Source organism: Montipora capricornis, chromosome 12 (genome assembly GCF_036669925.1).
Source record: "Montipora capricornis isolate CH-2021 chromosome 12, ASM3666992v2, whole genome shotgun sequence".
Classification (NCBI taxonomy): Eukaryota; Metazoa; Cnidaria; class Anthozoa; order Scleractinia; family Acroporidae; genus Montipora; species Montipora capricornis.
The window spans coordinates 3,036,265-3,054,917 of NC_090894.1; the positions used below are offsets into that span (position 1 = coordinate 3,036,265).

At 38.0% G+C, this 18,653-nt stretch overlaps 1 protein-coding gene across 2 annotated transcripts in view; it reads left to right on the forward strand.

Annotated features, from left to right (window-relative positions):
- LOC138026118 (transport and Golgi organization protein 1 homolog) overlaps positions 1 to 18,653 on the forward strand; it is a 34,138-nt gene continuing 15,485 nt past the window's right edge. For both annotated transcript variants that reach the window (XM_068873320.1, XM_068873321.1), the window contains exons 1-11: positions 1 to 131; positions 810 to 889; positions 2,749 to 2,901; positions 8,503 to 10,345; positions 11,326 to 11,577; positions 12,344 to 12,558; positions 13,218 to 13,325; positions 15,546 to 15,588; positions 15,722 to 15,831; positions 17,369 to 17,446; positions 18,449 to 18,559. In XM_068873320.1, coding sequence (XP_068729421.1) covers positions 44 to 131; positions 810 to 889; positions 2,749 to 2,901; positions 8,503 to 10,345; positions 11,326 to 11,577; positions 12,344 to 12,558; positions 13,218 to 13,325; positions 15,546 to 15,588; positions 15,722 to 15,831; positions 17,369 to 17,446; positions 18,449 to 18,559 — 3,081 coding nt within the window. In that variant the 5' untranslated portion in view covers positions 1 to 43. The remainder of the gene's footprint in view (positions 132 to 809; positions 890 to 2,748; positions 2,902 to 8,502; positions 10,346 to 11,325; positions 11,578 to 12,343; positions 12,559 to 13,217; positions 13,326 to 15,545; positions 15,589 to 15,721; positions 15,832 to 17,368; positions 17,447 to 18,448; positions 18,560 to 18,653) is intronic.

Sequence of the window (18,653 nt, forward strand, 5' to 3'; positions counted from 1 at the left end):
ACAATCGGGAGCACGCGCAGGTTGGTAAAATGTTTCGTCCAAAATGGCGGATGCTTTGGTGAGACTGGTAATTTTCGTGCTTATTATTGGTTTTCGACCGATAGCGTCCAATTCAGGACAAATTCAGGAAGGTAAGGCACTCTAGTGTGTTTTTGCTCGTGCTAAATCTTCAGATAATTTTTTTTTGTTGGGAGAAAGCATTGCATGTAACCGGCTCATGATTCGCGCACGAAACACATGTTTGAATGGAAAAAAGGAGCTAGAACTGTTAGTTAAGTTTCTTAAAACGACTTATTTGCCTTTTTCCATTGAGAATAGGATCTTAAAGAATAAGTGAAGAACAGCTGTGAGGACTGTACCTGAGCGCAAACATTTGTTGAAAAAAATCGACTTCTTCCGCGGAAGGCCTAGGACCGCGGCTTTGCTGCGATCAATTGTTCTTATGGTTTGTTCGTGTGCGTTCTAGCCGGCTTCTTAATTTAACTGGTCGTCTTTCAAACTTTGTATTTGCTTTTCTAACAATATGCTTTTAAGACAAACGATGAAATATTTTTAACCTGTAGTTTTTTTAAGATTACCCTTTCCAAAGGGGTGCCATCTGCATCGTTGTGAAGATGTGGGTTTGGGGGCTTGGGAACAAGGGGTACAGTTAAATTTTATCAAGTTAGAGGAACAATAGCCATCATTAACATGAGGGGCTGTGAAAGCAGTTTTAACTTTACTCAGTCAATTTAGGGGCCTTTATTATCACAAACCTCAGAGTTGAAATGTTTGTTTATTAATTTGATTTACTTATTTACTTTTTGCAGAAGTTGATGTTATTGCAGACCAGCATGTGAGGAAAGAATCCACAGCTGGTGTGCGATCCGGGGAAGATCGTCAAGATCAGGTAAAGTGCCGATAAAGAGCTTTAGACCTAGTTCCTGAAAACTGAACACTATGTTCATAAGCTTTTAGTAAATAACCCACTCCCAATAAATGACCCTTTGTGAAAAATCAGAGATTTTCACAGCTATCAGGAGATTAAGTTGTTGGGGAATGCACACATTTATTTATAAAAATAAATTACCACAAAAGATAATACCATGGTTGTGTTACCTACAGAATAGCAGTTCAAACAAAAACTAACCACAATTGTGTATAACAGCCAGAAGTCAAGCTACTTAATTAGCCAAGTGCTGGAGCCTCACTCAAAAACTAAAAACAAAAAAAAAACCCATTCATCCCTGAAGAGGCCCCAATTAACAAGTAAAATAGTCAGGCATTAGACACTAGTAAAATCTATAAGTATCACTCTAAGGAGGGAGAGGGTTAAAGAGGACATAGTTTTTGAGTGAACCTAAATGTTGTTAATCCATTTATCACTGAAGAGGCCCACATTGACAAGTAAAATTGTGTTGCAGATTAAAATCTATAAGCATCACTCTTTGGAGGGAGATGGTTAAAGGGCTCATAGTATTTGAGTGGACCTAAATGTTGATAATGTATTCGTCTTTGAAAAGGCCCCCATTGTTGAGTAAAATACATGTAGTCTGGCATTAGGCAGAGTAAAATCTATAAGTATTTCTCTCAGGACTCTAAGGATTAATCAAAGCATGAAAAAATTGTTCACGAAGTGTTTGGAGGGTCTTTGAAATGCTATAAATCATTTGACTCATTTCATAGCTGTAATAAAAGGTGTGGATATTACATGACTTTTAAAAGTATGATTATTCTTGATACTGGATGAATTCATTAACTAACTTTCTTTACAGTGCAAAAATTCATTAAAACTGTAATGCAGTGTAGTTTGCAGGGTTCTCCCTAGTTTTCAGCGCAACAGGTATGGCACCTTTTCAAACGGGTAAAGCAATTGGTTAATGTTGGATGTTCTGCAAAGGATAAGCGACTTCTGAGCGTTTGCAAGTGGTAACAAGTGCTCTTACAAGCGGTAGATTTTACCGGTTACCGCCTGATAAGGAGAACCCTGAGTTTGTGATGTCACCTTAAGGGTAGACCCATGCCTCGTAATAGCGAATCATTGAGGCAAATAAGTATTTATTATTAATATTACATATATTATAAGGGAAAGTCTATTATTTTTCTGACCATGTCTTTAATTATTAATGTATTTTTACTTTTGTACATGTTTCTCAGGTTAAACATGATCTTCAGAGGAAGAAAATTAGCAAAAAATACAATCAAGTCTAGATTTTGTTATGACAGTTCTGTAGCTTAGACATGGCTAAACAATAGAGCTGAAGATGTGATAGTGATGAAATACAATAATTTATTAAGACTAGTGTTTATAAGTTCAAAAAGAAGAAAGCTTTTAGTTTTTCCCCATACATGTAATTAGATTTGCAGCAAATGAGGGATGCCACTCTAAATTTGAGGATCATGAAAGTAAAGTGAAAAAAGGTGTCGGAATACACATGCAAGTTGTCTTTACCAAGTGAGGTATTTATGACAATCAGGGTTAAGAGTGGAAAGAAATGAGAGGAATGGGCGAAAGCAACTGCATGTTTAGGAATGCAATATTAAGAATGATCATCATATTTATGTCAACATTTGCAATAATATTAATTATTATTATGGTAAATATAATTTCCATTTGTGCCAAAGTAATATTGACGAATGCCAATGTCTCCACAAGCTCTGGAACCTGAACAGGTGTCACATTGGCCACCTGCAGGTCTTCTTTGAAGAGCTCTGTAGTATGTGGTGTTGCTTAATTTGAATGAAATTTTACTCACTGTTTTTGTGCAGGCCCAAGCAGCAGAGAATGCTGATACCGTGAAAAGCCAGGGAAAGCCAGGCTTTTTGTCTCAGATGTTTTCTGAGTTTACAGCTCCTCTGTATCATAATGATGAAGAAGAAGACTTTTATGCAGATGACAACAGCGACGAGTCTCTCATCAAGGTAGGAGAAAATTTAATGCAGGCAGGCACCGTACATTAATTTGCTACATGGAGGTCTTATAATTAAAGGAGTTTTAATTTAAGCAAGATCGATCATGTGATTCAATGCTACAAGAGTGTTGGAAGATACATGTAATTATATCTTTGGGTTCTTCTAATCATTTTACAATAATAATTATTCCAAGTTTTTATGAATTTCAAGAATTAAATAACTATGGACAGCTTGGGTGTTTCAAATGAGAGAACATTAAGAAAATTAATTTTATTATGCACCCACATACTTCACATGATCTCAAATTTGGCCTTTTCACATTCGCATCATTTTTAGGAAGGTGATGGCACATATTGCAGCAGTTTTCTAAATTCTTAAACCCACGTGCTGAGCATGTAGAGCCACTGTTTTTTTTTACAACTTTGATGACTTTTGTATTGTTCACATTGTTGTAAGTATCATGATTTTTAACCGTTGACTGGTTGGCTTGGTACCTAGATGAGCATCGGACTACCGTTGAGGAGGTCACAAATGCACCTCCAACTGGACCAGCAATCAGGGTCTTTAAATAACTGAATAGAAAGTCCTGCCTTTGTAATTACATCTGCAAAATTAATAGTCTTGCACCTTTTCTTGGATTGAAAAACTACATGTATGAGCTGTAGGTCCCGTCTTGCATCCCTTGTTCATAAACTCTGTAGGATGTTAAAGATCCCACACAATATTCGGAAAGGGTAGGTCCTGGAGTTCCTGGTGTTGTGGCCTGGTCTGAATTTTGAGGGCCACAAGGTTGTTAGTGTTGTAACACTGTTAGGTGCTACCCTCATTAACAAAGTAATAACTTACTTTATTTTTCCACTATTATTGTTTATCTAGTCAAGTTAGGACATTTGGCTAGCTTTTGTGCTGTTTATATCGTTCGCACGTGCCCTGAAGGACAGATGATGCTTTTTTCAAAACACTCTTTCCAATAAAAATTGAAGCAAAATGACACATTTTTGCAGTGGAATAATACATGTAAATCTCTCATTCGATGGTTTAACATATAATTTTCGCAGACATGTTGCTCATATTTTTCCTCGCCCCTGCGGGGCTCTGAGAAATACTACGCAACTCACAAAATAGCCACGTGTATTATAATTATGTTAATGACATTGATTGTTTGCTCCTTATTGTTTGCTCCGTAATGTTAGAGGAGGCAGAGTGCATCCCATCTTGAGTGTTAAGGTAACCCATTGACTCTTGATCTGCCCCACTGGCAAGTAAAATCATCTGGCATTAGACAGAGTAAAATCTATTTACGTGTAGTTTCATTCCCAGGCGGCAATGCCCAGGTTGTTGATTGTAGATCCTATCAAGGGGTACCTGCGTACAGTAGTGTTGTGGATATTACTTGCAGACCACATCGCAGTGCCCTGGGTTTGAATCCCTGCTTTCCAGACTTCATTTTCCTTCCATCCATTTGAGGTCGTTAAAACAAGCAGTAAAAATAATTTACTGGAGCAGGGATGTAGATAATAGCCGGGAGCTGGGAAAATTACCCGGCTGTGAGCGTGTTTTTTCCGGCTTTTAAAGGTACAGGCCGCCTAAGGAAAAAACTTAAATGTTTGTAGAAAAATGTCAGTAAATTTTTTTATCTGCCCACACCTTAGTTTCTCTTTAACCGCAACTGATATGAACGTAAACAAACACTCGATTTCTTTTTACGTTGCATTTCTATTTGCAGGCTCTTTTGTGTCAGCGGCACTATTTACACCTCATGCATGCAAAATAGTAGTGGCCAAAATTCATTTGATATGTTGTGGGAAAAGGGAAAGAAAAGTTATAATGAGGTCAATGGAATAAGAATTTTTTTTAAACTGGCCTAATGTAACACAACAAGTTCTAGACAACCAGCTGAGATTGTCGAAAGAAGCTTCATCACTTCCATGACAAAGTCGCTTACTTAATTCCTTATATTCCATATTTTACTCTAAATTAAGTTGAACTAATGAACATCAACATCAGAAATGTTGACACTCAGTTTACTGAAGCTTTATTGTGGAAATCTGCTTATCTGTGTTCACTGGGAAACGTTGCAAATGCCCAAAATGGGATCAAATTTGCACCAAAATCAAGGAAAACATGTTTCCAAGAGTCTAGATTTTCAAAATTAATTTTCCGTCGATGCATGCCCCCGGACCCCCGTAGGTGAATCGTGGCACGATTAAATGGGCCTCTGGCCCATCATACCCGCCTATAAAAATTGTGACCTCACACGGGAAAACGTACATTAACGTTTTAACGTTAAACGGACAAAACTGACGGCTAACTAACGGACAGGTAATGGAAGCTAACGGTACCTAACGGTATGCTAACGCTTTTACAGGCACCGCTAACAGTTTGCAAAGTCATGCTAACGCATTGCTGCAAGCGTTTAACGGTTAAGTTAGTTCGACTAAGAAGCGCTTCGGAAGCAGCTTAAAGCGTTAGAATGGTCAGCTAGTGAATGGCTAGAGGTGTTAGACGGTTAGTGAATAGAATACCTGAAAGCTTTTATCTGTTGGAGGAAGCCATTTATCTGAAAAAACTGAACTAAAGTTGAAGCATAAGCCTAACGGGCGAACGATAAATAATTAAGTGTTGCAAATTTTTAACCCATCGACATCCAAACCGGCCGTAACTGGCCGCGTGTGACGACCCCTGAGTTATCGTAACCGGCGACAAACAATCATGGCAGCTTGATCTTAGGCCTCCACTCACTCCCCCTTAGTGAATCTGTATTTTTTTGTTATGGAGATTTGGGAGCATAATTGACCAATCATTTGTCGTCTTGTGAGCATAATTATTTTGACAGCTGATAAGAGACTCAACAAACGAGGTCTGGCCTTTTGTCCTTTCGATCACACGATCACATCAAATTACACGAAAACAACGGCTGATGCATGAGGTAATGCATCAAACGATGGGAATATCACTACCTTGTTTAGGATTCGGAGGATAAAGGGAGCTTTTATGGTTTTCCTGTAAGAAGTGGGGATACTAGTGATAGCAATTTTGATTCAGATGGCTTTAAAAGTGGCGAAGAAGAGGGTGACAGCCAAGGCACGAATAATGACACCGTCCGATCCTGAAGGAAAAAGCAAACTGGAAATTACCAGCTTGATAATATTCAAGTTCCAGATTTCGTGGAAGCCACTGGCGTTTACTTTGTTTTAGATAATCGTAATGAATTAGATATTTTTCTTAGTTTTCATAGGAGATGATCTATGGGAATTAATGGTAACCGGAAAGTAGTTATGGCCGTCAAAAGCTGTTGAATACCTCTGAGCGCACTGCTCGTTTTCACGAAGTAAGCCACGCAGAATTAAAGGCCTTCATAGGGTTTGACGAAATAACTAGAATGCATAAAATCCAAAAACATTTATTCACTACAGTTGCTACAATTGGGAGTCGCCTTGTGTTGTCGTGTTGCTGTAGGGAGATACTGTACCATGTTTCTAGTACATGTAATGCTCTTATAAGTCGACGAAATCGAGAGTAGCTGACGCCGTAAAAGCACAAAAACATGTCCTTGCAAATTGGTTTCGACTGGTAATAAAATGAGCAACCAGGACTCCTTCTACATCCAATGAACTCGGCTCGGGTGAATGCCTGGATACAGGATAAAATCACAAAATCAAGCTCATCAGCACTCGACAATTCAAGGCAGTTGTTTAAATTAAACAGCACTGTTTCTTTGGTAAACTGTAAGAAACATGGACCGTTCTTTGGACCAAGAGTACAACCACAGCTATCTCGCAGAAATTTCTTCACTTTTTCCACTACTTCCTCAAAATCTTCTCCTTCGTGTTCAATCTCGGCCATCACGTTGTGAATTAAAGGTAAACTCTGCACTTCCAACATATTTCTCAATGTTATGTTGTTGTGGAAATGTTTCGTTTGACCAAAGGACTGGGACTTGAGACCATTTTATTTGCATACTGTGCTAACTGTGCTATCCCTTTTATTGGTTTTTCATAATAAAAAATCAGTGGGTGCAATGAAAACATTATTGTAGCACTGAAACAGCGAATGATTTTACGAGCGACTTCTTTACTCAAGCTCTGCTGGACTCATTACTGCGAATTTATTTTTGTATTCAGGCGATAGCCACGCAGCGAGATCGCTATCGCACTTATTAACTTGCTCTTTCTATTTAAAGGGTTTACACGACTTGTAACTTCATGCTTTGTCTTTGTCCTCCTCCTTTTGTTGCCAGGATTGATCTATTTTTGTCAGTTATTCCAAGATAATTTTATATAACTTTTTAGGGTAGCAGTTCGTAGAACACATTCGTAATCATCTCACTGCTTCGTAAGAAAATACAATCTGGGGCCAGGGTGGTGGAAGAAATTGCGGCAAGTGTTTGTCTTTTATTCAGTTTATTCTCACACTTGTCTTTTATGAAGATAATGCTGGCTAGTTTTCTTTCTGATGTTAAGTAAGAATAATATACGCAATTAAGAGGCATGACACAAATAAGTTACTACGAGTGGTATTTGAGTCCTCCGATCCTCTGATCCAAAAGCACTGTAACAGTTACGGTCCTTCTAACGGCTAAATGAACTAACGAATGCTAAATTTTTCTAACGGTTACAAGGTAACCACTAATGCTTTATCCATACTACTAATGGTTTGGTGCAACCGTCTAACGGTTTGGTGAAACCATCTAACGGTTTGGTGACACGGTCTAACGTTGACTAATGGATTACTAACGGCTAACTGACGCTTTTGGCCGTTAAACGTTAAAACATTAGTGTACGTTTTCCCGTGTGAGGTCACAATTCGTATCTACATCCCTGCTGGGGACAAGTTGTTCATGCAATTGGATTAGAGCAGCACCTACTGCCTGCTGTAATAAAAGTAGACCTTTTGAAAAATAATGTGGCCTTTGGTTTGCCCTATGCTTTGATTGGCCTCTTTTCTATGATTTTGTGACAAGTGCCATCACCTTATTAGCCAATATCCGAAATACAGTGTACTAATGTTAGTCCCTCCAAAATTTTGCATAAGCATTGTTTTTATTTTCTCTTGAGACTTATAATGGTCCCAAGAGAAACTGGAAACAATGCTTACGCAATATTTGGAGCGACAAACAAAGAGTATCATGGTATAATTTGTGATATTGGCTAGTGCATTTCCCTTTTTCAAGGGACAGTTGCAGTTGGCAATAGCCATTTAAAACAAGTCTAATAACAGTTACTGTTGCATCACAAACGTAAGAAAGAAGATTGTAGTTGCAATTTTGCTCATTTAAGCTGCTTTTTGGATGTTGCTTCATCAACAAGAGTTGAATCTACCCACTAACGTTAGTCTGGTTTTGTGCTCACCCAAGCATTAGTCTGCTCATTGAAAGTAAGATTGCAGCACAATATTGTGTGCTCCAAGATTATGATAATGTGCAGTCAAATGAATACTCTTTGCTAATGAAATCAGAGAGGCTACGGGTAGTGTGATTTCTAGTCTTCTACTCTTTGGAGATAGACAAATGAATTTGGTCTTGGTGCACCTTAAATGGCGTGCATATTAATTTTGCATGCCCAATCTTTTGGAAATGTGTTTTAATTTCAATTATCATTATTTTTTAAGAATCAAGAGGAAGCAATTGCAGACAGCAGTGATAATATCCCACAAGAAGATCAAGAGAATGGGATAGTCCTGCAGGATGGAAAAGAACAATTATTGGAATCAATTGTTCCAGAATTCACAGGTTCTACTTATTTGAAATCAGTTACCGAGGATTCTCAAACTGCAAAAACTTTCAATGGGAAAGGTGCAAATGAGAAAAGTATTTGGCCGGGGGTTGCCCCTGTACCACATGTATCCTTTGTGAAGGATTCAGACTCGGCAGAAGCTGTGTTTAATAAAAAGGAAGTTAATATTAACATCAAAAATGATGATCAAAGAGATGATCAAAATGAGCTTAGAGACTCAAAAGAAAAAGAATTTGGTCAGATGGAAACTCTGACAAAGACGGAGTTATCAGATGAAGATTTGGAACACCTTCGGGTGAAAAGAAAGGGCTTGATGAAGGAAGAGGATGACTCCACTGAGAATTTAGATAAAGATCCTGTCACTGAGGAGGAGAGCAAACGTGCACCATCTAAACAGGAAGGGGGAGATAAATTTAGAACCGTAGAAGTGGAGAAAAACCTTGTAGAGGTTAATGAGGATCTTGATTTGTGGAAAGGCACAGGTCAAAATGGAAAGGGTGTGACAACCTCAGATGAGGAAAGGGATGACGAGGAGGAGGCCAGAGGGTCAGATAAATTGGAAAAGGAATGGGATAACAAAGAAGAAAGGCCTGTTATTGACAATCAAGGGGAAAGCCTTGAACAAAGTACAGTTACTGAAACTGAAATAGAGAAAACAGATCTTGGCTCTGACGCCAAGAAAGAGGCTGATGATGCCATGCAAAAGCAAGATCAGAGGGAACAACTGGGTAAAGGGGGAGATTTAGAACCACATCAGGTTTCAAAGGAAGTAACATTGGAAGATGTAGCTAATGTGGAGAAGGTAGCTAGTGGTAGCAAAGCTGGAAAAGAAGTAGAATTAGATCAGGAGAAGATGAGTGATAGCAAAGATGAAGAGAAAAAGGCCAGTCATAATAATGAATACGTAGAAGAGAAAAATGAAATGAAAATAGCAGATGATGAAAAACCAGTTCATAGAGGGATAAACGAAGTGAAAGAGCAAGAAGAATTGAGAGCTTTGGAACAAGAAAGGTTGAGAAAGCAGGAAGAAGAAGAAGAAGAATTACTGAAGGAAAAGGTGAGAATGGCTACAGAAAGGAAGGAAAAGGAAGAGGACAGGCGGCGAAGGTTGGAAACCTTGAGAAAACAACTGGAGGAGATTGAGGGAACCAACGATGAAAGGAAGGAGACAACAAAACAGCACAGTGAGGCAGAGTCACCTATGAGACAACAAGATAAAATAGGGAGAAAGGTAGTAGTGGCACACGAGGAGAAGATTTTTGGTAAGATGAAAAAAGAGGGGGTGAGAGTTAAACAGAATGGTAAAGATCCTGGTGTTACAAGGATGAGAAAGGCTGAGAAGTTGCCTGTGAAACCAACTGTGAAGCCACCAGATAAGTTAAACCAGGAGCAACAGAATGGACAAAGGGTGCTTCACAACAGGAAGCAAGGATCCAATCATAAGCAGGAAGTCGAGAGAATTGAACAAGAGGGGACTGAAGATTGGAAGACAAAGGGAGCAAAACTGGATGAACAGGAAGCCGCCCTGAAAAGAAAATTAGAGCAACTCGCAGAGGAGCGAAAGAAATTTGAGAAACTGGCTGAAGAGTACAAGATCAGCAAACCCACTGAACGACCAAAGGTACGCAGAGGAGGGGAGCACGCAACACAAAAGCTTGTGAAAGAAAGGCCAAAAACAACCTCTAAGGAGCAGGAAGTTCCAGCCAAAGTTGAGCAAGGTTTGTTTCTTGAACACTTAATACATGTAAAAATTTTAAGAAGGAATCGGTTCAACTGTGTTGCTCTTTTGAGGCCAATAATAATAATATTATTATTGGTTTAAGTGTTATTTCATTAATTTTTTTTCCAAAAAGATAGATGAGTTAACCATTCTGATATTCATTAAAATAATCAGTTTTTGAGTGTTTGCCCATCCAAATTATACAATGTCTGTATGCTTGAAATTATTGTTTTTCAATATCTTCTTGACCAAAATACACTACCTAATAGTAACTATTACAAATTTGTTTAAATTTTATTGATTCTGCGCATGTTCATTTATTGCCTAATTGGCGCATAATTGCGTGGGTGTCCAATTACAGGTATCCAATTTGAACAAATTGAGCGTCAGGCACTTGAATGAGGTCTTTCTTGCTGTTTTCCTACTGTTTGCAAAACAGACTGAATAAAATTATAATTTTAACTTTTTTACACAAAAGGGTATTCAAAGACTTTTCATCCTTGAATTTTGTTTTGCATTTTGTTATAGTTATGATTAATTCATAATAGGAATTTGTGTCGTACAATTCAGCAGTAATCATGCTTGTAATTTCAAATCGGTCTTGCTCTCATGCTCGGCTGATTTTGAAAGCACTCAGTTGATTACTCCCTGAATTGTACGACACTCAGTTCTATAATTACTTTAATTACAGCTGTACTTATAAACCCAGTTGAAACAAAATGTTTTACTGAACAGATTTACTTCTCCCTCCTCCCCTCACAGTACCCTAAGCATAGAAAATCAATGCTTTTTCTCATTATTAAATTACGTGACTGTATGACAGGGAAAAAATTAACGTGCAATATCTCAAATTGCTTTACATAAGTACTTATTATTCACTTGCATTGTCTCCAGTTGGCTGCCTGTATGTAAAATTAATGTTGTTTCTTCCAAAATAATCTTTTCACAACCATAGTCAATGTCCTGCTCATTTTATAGCCTCCATCATGCTTCCAGCCTCTGAGACCAGCATTGTTAGCAGTTGGACTCCAACTCCTCCTGCTAAGAACATTGTTCCTACAAAAACCAACTCTCCAGTAACCTTGACAAGTTCCACGGCCAAGGCAATTCCAGATATTGTGTTCCTCACGGAAGATATGATACGACCATCTGCCTCTTCAACTGGTTCTTTCTCAAATACAGTCACGGGAACACCAATGATTCCTATGCCCAAGTCTGACCGCTCTGAAGGTCTGTAATCAGTCTGTAATCTTGGTTTGGCTCTATTTTATGAGTTTTATTGTTTTGTTAGTTTATTTTAAGATTTTGTGTTATGCTTTTACAGTATGGCATGATGGCATCCCCTAGCATTAGAATTCTGATTGACGCATGAAATCTGGTTTATACCATGATCGTGCCAAGAGTTGCCAATCTGAAAAATGATTATTTGTGGTGGGAAAGGAAACTTCCAAGTACATTTAAATCTTTTACATACATGAAAGTGTACAGTAAAACAGTATATTTTGGTCTTGTCTGATATGTCATTGGGTATGTCTGACTCAATGCTACCTGACTCCTGATTGGTTGTTCACCATTTCAAATCCAACACACCATCGTCAAGTAATAATGATATTTAATAAAATAATATTAATTAACGTCTGTTGCATTGCCAGGGCTGCGTCACTTTACATTTACAATCAAACAACCTCAATTTGGGTAAACTGGGTACATGCAGCTCTTTTGTGACTTTAATAACAGGCCTCAATTTTAAATACAGTGTAGGCTTTTTGGGTAAAATTGAAATACCTGTAACTCATTCTTTGCCTTTAAGTTAGTATGAGTACTTAAAACCCCACCACCCCCCACCACCCCCCACCACCCCGCCACCCCCTGTGTCTTTTTTTTTTCCTTTGTGGTTGTCCAGGATAGCCATTGAAAGTCGTGGAAATATTGTGATGTTTTTTCATATCTTAGTCATTGGCAAACGTAGTCTGACATTCCTCACTTGATTTTTCAGGTGCAGAAGTAAGTAAACCTCCCAAGATAATTTTTGACGCAACTCTCCCTCTAGAGAACACCACTGAAAGGAAATCTACTAGTTTCTCTGCTTATGCTGTGTTCATGGAAGCTTTTCGGAATTTCCATGCTGTATCCTTGGACGTTTTGCTCTCATACTGGCCGACGGTGAGACACAGAACAAGAGATGTGTTAGCCAATGTTGGACTTGCCGCAGTAAGTGTCAAAAGAACAAAACACAATATTTGGCTTCTTTGTCCTACAGCCCTGAAATCATTTTGCCGTAAAACTAAGACAGTATGGGCCAGTTACATGTACTTATTATAGAGTTTAGCCAGTGGCTAACAAATCATTTTTTCAAGTCAAGTCCTACTGTGTAGACTAGTCTGCTAGCAACCTTTGTGGCATGATTATAGTGCTGTAGCAAGAATCTCTTCACAGGAAGGGGTTCCTCTCCACTAACTGAAGTACATGTACATGTAATAATCTCTAGCAAAGTAGGTAATTGGGGTGGAGGGGGTGGGGGGGGAGGGGAATTGTGTGTTTGGATGGTAAGTTGAGGGAAAATCTTTGCCAAAAGTTGGGGTTAGTCTGTGGAATTAGAAACCTTAATTTCGAAAACAGCCCTATAATACAAGAAACGTAAATTAACTAGTATGGGTAAAAAACATTAATTTTGAGCATGAAAAATTTTCCTTCTTAAAAAAAAACTGCTTTGGAGACAGGAAAAAAGTATCTTTGGAATAATAAATAGGAAAAAAACTCTACACTATAATCTTCGTTCTTAAAAGATATGGAAAGGGCAGTGCTTCATTTGCTCTGACAAAGGGCTAGCATGCAAATTGTTGAGAGTGATTTTAATTTCTCTTCATTAGATGTTTGATCAGCTCTGTGATGACCTGGCATTTGTCCATCCTGCTGTCCTCTTTGCCACATTTTTCTTTGGAACTCTGGGAATCTTTTATTTTATGTGGTCTGTTACTGTAAGTACCACATACATGTATTTGACTTCTGTAGAGAAAAAAGGGAGTGGTGCCATCAACACATCACCAGTGTGTGGAAATGTACATTTTGTACTTACCCTAAAACATGGGAGGGAGGGAGGGAGGAAAAAGCATGCCAGTAAGCAAGAAGGTGACTGAACCAAAGCACATGGCAATGCCCCTGCAAACCTCCCTGGAGTGCCCCAAATATCTCAGGAGAAACCGCTGCATTGGCTTGGTGTTAACTTTACCTTAATGATATTTAGCCTTATTTAAAGTCCCAAGAATTTTGTCCATGATGGTACTGTAGTAAAACTGGGGGATGAAGCCAAAATTAATGTCAGGAATTCAAAACCTTGCGATGTAGGACCTGGGACTGCACTAATGTGAATCCTACTGTAATGAGGCCGATAATTTATTGCATTTAAGTTATTAACATGTACATAGTATTGTACCTGTGGAGTGGAAAGATTGTTAGACCTCATGTACATGATTTATTTGCAAGGCATGCATCCAGTCAATCATTACAAGACAAGTACTTTATGTTAAATGCTTGAAATAAAAATGGGAAATACAATCATGTAAATTAAATTTATCAATGGTAACTCCTTAAATGCCATCAAGAGTAGTTTATCCTATGGCCATCTCGTAATATTACTAGTAGTACTAAAAAGTTAAGATAAGATAAGATAAGTTTATTACAGTGTAAATGAAACAAGCTGTGTGAAATTAGAAACCTTAATTTCAAAAACAGCCACATAATACAAGAAACTTAAATTAAGTAGTATGGGTAACAAATTTTTGAACATGAAAAATTTTCCTTCTTTAAAAAAACTGCTTTGGAGACAGAAAAAAATAGTTGATTCTATGGCCGTCTCGTAATATTACTGGTATTACTAGTTCAAGTAATCATTAAATAACTGCTCTATTACCGAGTCAGTTATGTAGCAGACTAAGTTCAGGTACTTGTATCAAGAGTCCTGAATGTTGCTGCCCCTGTCCTGCAGTCTTGCACTGACGCATAACCCTCAGCACTTTTTTCCCTCAGACTGTGGTAAAAGTAGAAAAACCCTACATTAACCTATTGAGATAATTTCAATGTAGAGACTGACATCTTTCCTGATGAATAACTTAATCTATACAATGTCAAGAGTGAATTAGATAAGAATGTAGATCTATCACTTTGCAGTCTTGCCTCAGCACAGTCACAAATGGATTTATTTTTAGATGCACTTTGCACATGAAACAAACAAAGGGCCGCCAATTTTAACCAATGAGAAGCCGTCACGAGTGACTGCTACTGCCGTGTTTTTTTTTTTTTTCAGGGACATGACAACTGATTTTCGTGGGAACGGGTACTGGTATTCTAAAATTAGACTCATTTGTGACTTTGCTGGGGAGCCCACCCATGTCAAAACAACACTCTTGTCTAATTCACTCTTGACAAATGTACATTGATCTACAGTTGTATGTGGATCTGTGTGCATCAAAATGTTGAACATTTCCAAATGCCAACAAACAAAGATAGAATATCTCCCAAGTCATTATTAATCAGTGTCCAACTGGGAAAAGACACAATTTCAAGCGAATAGTCAATTTGGAAATAACTTGTCACTTTTTCTATAAAAATGTAATGGCACTTTGAATACCATTATATCTGTTAAGAAACGGTCCAGATAAGAACAATAGCAACAACGGCAACGAACATGTTGGAATTCAATTGGTATGCAAAAAGGTGATAACTTTTCTATTGTCTGTACTTACTTCTGATTGGCTTAAACAGCAAAAGTTAACAAAACTTCATAAAAGCAGTATTATATTCATCCTTACTTTCCAACCATCTTCCATCTTTCATCTGGTCTCAGTTTAAATGAATTCCACAGAAATCGTATGTGGGGAACATGTAAAATTGTAAACGTTTCTTGGCTTTTGTTTTCAACTCTTGTGATTGGTCAAAATCTTTTAACACAAAAAAACACCCTTTCAAAGTGGGCTGTAAATGAATTTTATTGGGTTAACGGCTTTCCTGTAGGTTTATGCATTCTCTGTGTAAAAATGATAACATTCCTATGTGGGGAAAGCCCCGTTGCCGCATAACAAAGGAAATTGCTATCCATCTTACACGGATCATTACTTAAATTAGTTTAGTAGTAGATTTAAAAGTAAAGGGTATTTTTGTAAAATAAACAAACAAAGACACTGTCTGTTTTATGGTTACAGTTCGGAAGAACACGACTTGGAGCTGAGGGACCTCATCTTCGTGGTAAGTGACTGTGATCAAATCATTCACCAAGATATGTAAATGTAATTATTGCAGTATAAACAAACAACTCTTTGTATTATCATTTTTTTTGTACATTTTACACTAATTAAAAGACATTATTTTAATCTCTTAGATGTAATGAGGAGTCAGAATGCGAGAATTAAGATCTTGGAGGAGGAAGTGAAGACATCAGCTGCTAAAGAAGATGACGCCAGGCGGATACGTGATTGTGCCGAGAAAGAGGTATAAAATAGACTGCTAGTACAAAATGAGATATGTCCAGGTTTGCACCAAATTAGATGCATGCGGATTTCAATAAGCGTCATGAAGTGTCCCCTTGCTCTTCTCGCCAACTTCAACATCACTTGTGTCTCAGAATACAGACAATTTATGTCACAAAGTGTCCCCCAAATGTGGCTCTTTAAGTAAAGATTAACTGCTGCATTTACCCAAAGCTAAAAATAACGCTAACCTTTCCCCTTATCTTATTGTTGAAAATAGGTAGCAAATGCTTAGACTTAAGGGGACACTTTGTGTTGGATGTCAAAATTGGGCGTGCATCTAATTAGGTGCAAACCTGGACATAAGTGACAAAATGTAGTCCCATCTAATCCCATCTAATACCGTAAACGTCCATGTATAAGCCGCAACCGTAGATAAGCCGCACCCTGAATTTAGAAGCGCAGATTTTGGAAAAAAATGTAATACAATAAAGTTTGAAGTTCGAGTAACGTTCTATTGTTATAAACCAACAAGGACAAACAATCAAGGTTTCACCATAAAGTTAAAAATATTCCTTCGATATTGAAACAAAACGAACGAGTGCTTAGTAGCCAAGCTTTAAATGTGGGGAGGAGTCTGGGCCAGGGCCTGGGTATCATGGCCACTTCTATAAAGATGTACCTGCAATAGGCGAAAAAATTTATGCAGAACAGGAGCTTGATAATGCAGTCGACAAATTTGTCGAGAAGGTGGTCAATGGCAATGAAACAGTCGGCCATTTACCTCACGAGTACTCGTGAATTTTGTGGTATTTTATCGCACTTGGTGGAAAGATATGCGTGGAAGTGACTGGCCGAAGACGTAACTGTAAACAGCTGTGCGGAGGAATGGAGATTCCTTGTAGGTTGGTGTTAACTTGTTCGAGTACATGTAAAGCGAAAATTAATCGCTTGAAAGAACTCTTGGAGAGCAAGATTCGCAGACAAACACTCGAAGACACAAACGGCTCCTTTAGGAGCCACCACTCATTAAAAAGTCAATGAACAACAGCAACGTGCTCTCAGTTTCTTTTATGTTTCTTTACTGAGATCTTAAGAAATTGTATGAATATTAATTAGGTTTTTTAAAACTCCAAACACAGATGTATCCATGGATAAGCCGCACCCTTGATTTTTGCCTTCAATTTTGTGAAAAAAAGTTTGGCTTATACATGGACGTTTACGGTAATAATAATAATAATAATAAATAATAATAATAGTAATAATAATAACAATAATAATAATCATTTGCAGACAAGAGTGATAGCGAGGGAACGGGTTGAGGAAAATCTAATTTGCAGACATAATTATTAGAATGTGCAACAAACCTACAAATACATGTACACATGTACAGTTTACCTCACTTCTGTTGATTTCAGAGATTTTCAGTTTACATTGGCCAGCTACTGTGCAAACAAAAATGTAGTCGATGCATACTTACATGTATGTGAAGAAAACATAGTTTGATACAGTACATGTCTTAGTGTACCTTCCATGGTTTCTTTGTTTTGTTTTTTCAGATGCTTAGTTACAAAGATCAGCTAGAAGAAGGCAAACTGGTGCTAACAAGGATGCAAAGGAAGCTTGACAAGTCACAGGTTAGTAAACAGCAGCGATGTCTGACACAGGTCACAAAATGGCAAAGGAAAAATATAAATTCTTGAAGGGCACAACATTTAAGAGATAATTGAGATTTAATATTTGCATGAAAGACAGACAGACAGGTGCAGTGTACTATACCAAAAGTGAGGGGTGCTCATACCACTTATCTCCACAGTCAACTCCACAGTGCTTGCAAAAGTCCCAATGGCCATGTTGTCATGACGCCACTTGTATTCCATTGAGGCTAGCTTTGGACATTCACTTAGTATGTGACGTATGGTCTCATCATATTTCTTGCATAATCTGCACAAAGGATCTTTCTGGGTCTTGTCTATCTTCGCCTGGATAGCATGCTTGGAGTGACTGGCTCTGTGCAGCCATAGTAAGTCCCTCAGTACTTTTCTTCAGGTGACACTTCTCCAGCCAACCCCATTTCTTGTCACTTGCTACTCCTTCCATCTCTCTAAAGAATCATTGTCCATGTAACTGTTTCTCTTTTACCTCGTTCATCCTTTCTTCATGTCTTCTCTTCCTGAAATCTTTGTTAGTTTCCTGGGGGCTCTTTTATTTTATTTTTTTTGGTTGGTTTGTTTTTTTGTTTTTTTTTTTTTTTGTGGCAAAACTTAAAACCAGATAATTATTGTTTACATGCTGACATTTTGTTAGTTAAAAGCACCGACTGGTACATGTATACTATATGGCTGCACGTCAAGGCATCTATTTGAAGCCGGCTTAGAACGTACATGTACACTTGGATTAGTCTGCTGAAAACCTCCAAATTGTCATGGTAGTCTTGCTTTTCAAGGCAGCCTGTTGTGGTGTGAAATAAAGAAGTGACAGCCATATTGCCATATTTAGTGTCCACATACAGCAGTACACTGTAATGATCCTCCAGGATTTAATCCCTGTCATCATTGAAGTGTTTCGGCCATTGGTTAGCTGTAATTCTGCTTTCACTTGTTTTAATAGTGTTATTATTTTCTCTTTATTGTTTACAGAAAAAATATGAAGAGGTTAATGAGTATCTGGAAAAAGTGACAAAGACAGCTGAGGAATCCAAAGCAGAAATTCAGGAAAGAAATGGGAGAATTGCTGATTGTGAAAATCAGGTAACAAAACGGCCACTGAAATTATCCATAGAGTTGACCAGTCGGAAAAAAAAAGTTAACCATGTGATTTGTTAGCGCCAAGCTCTGATAGGAA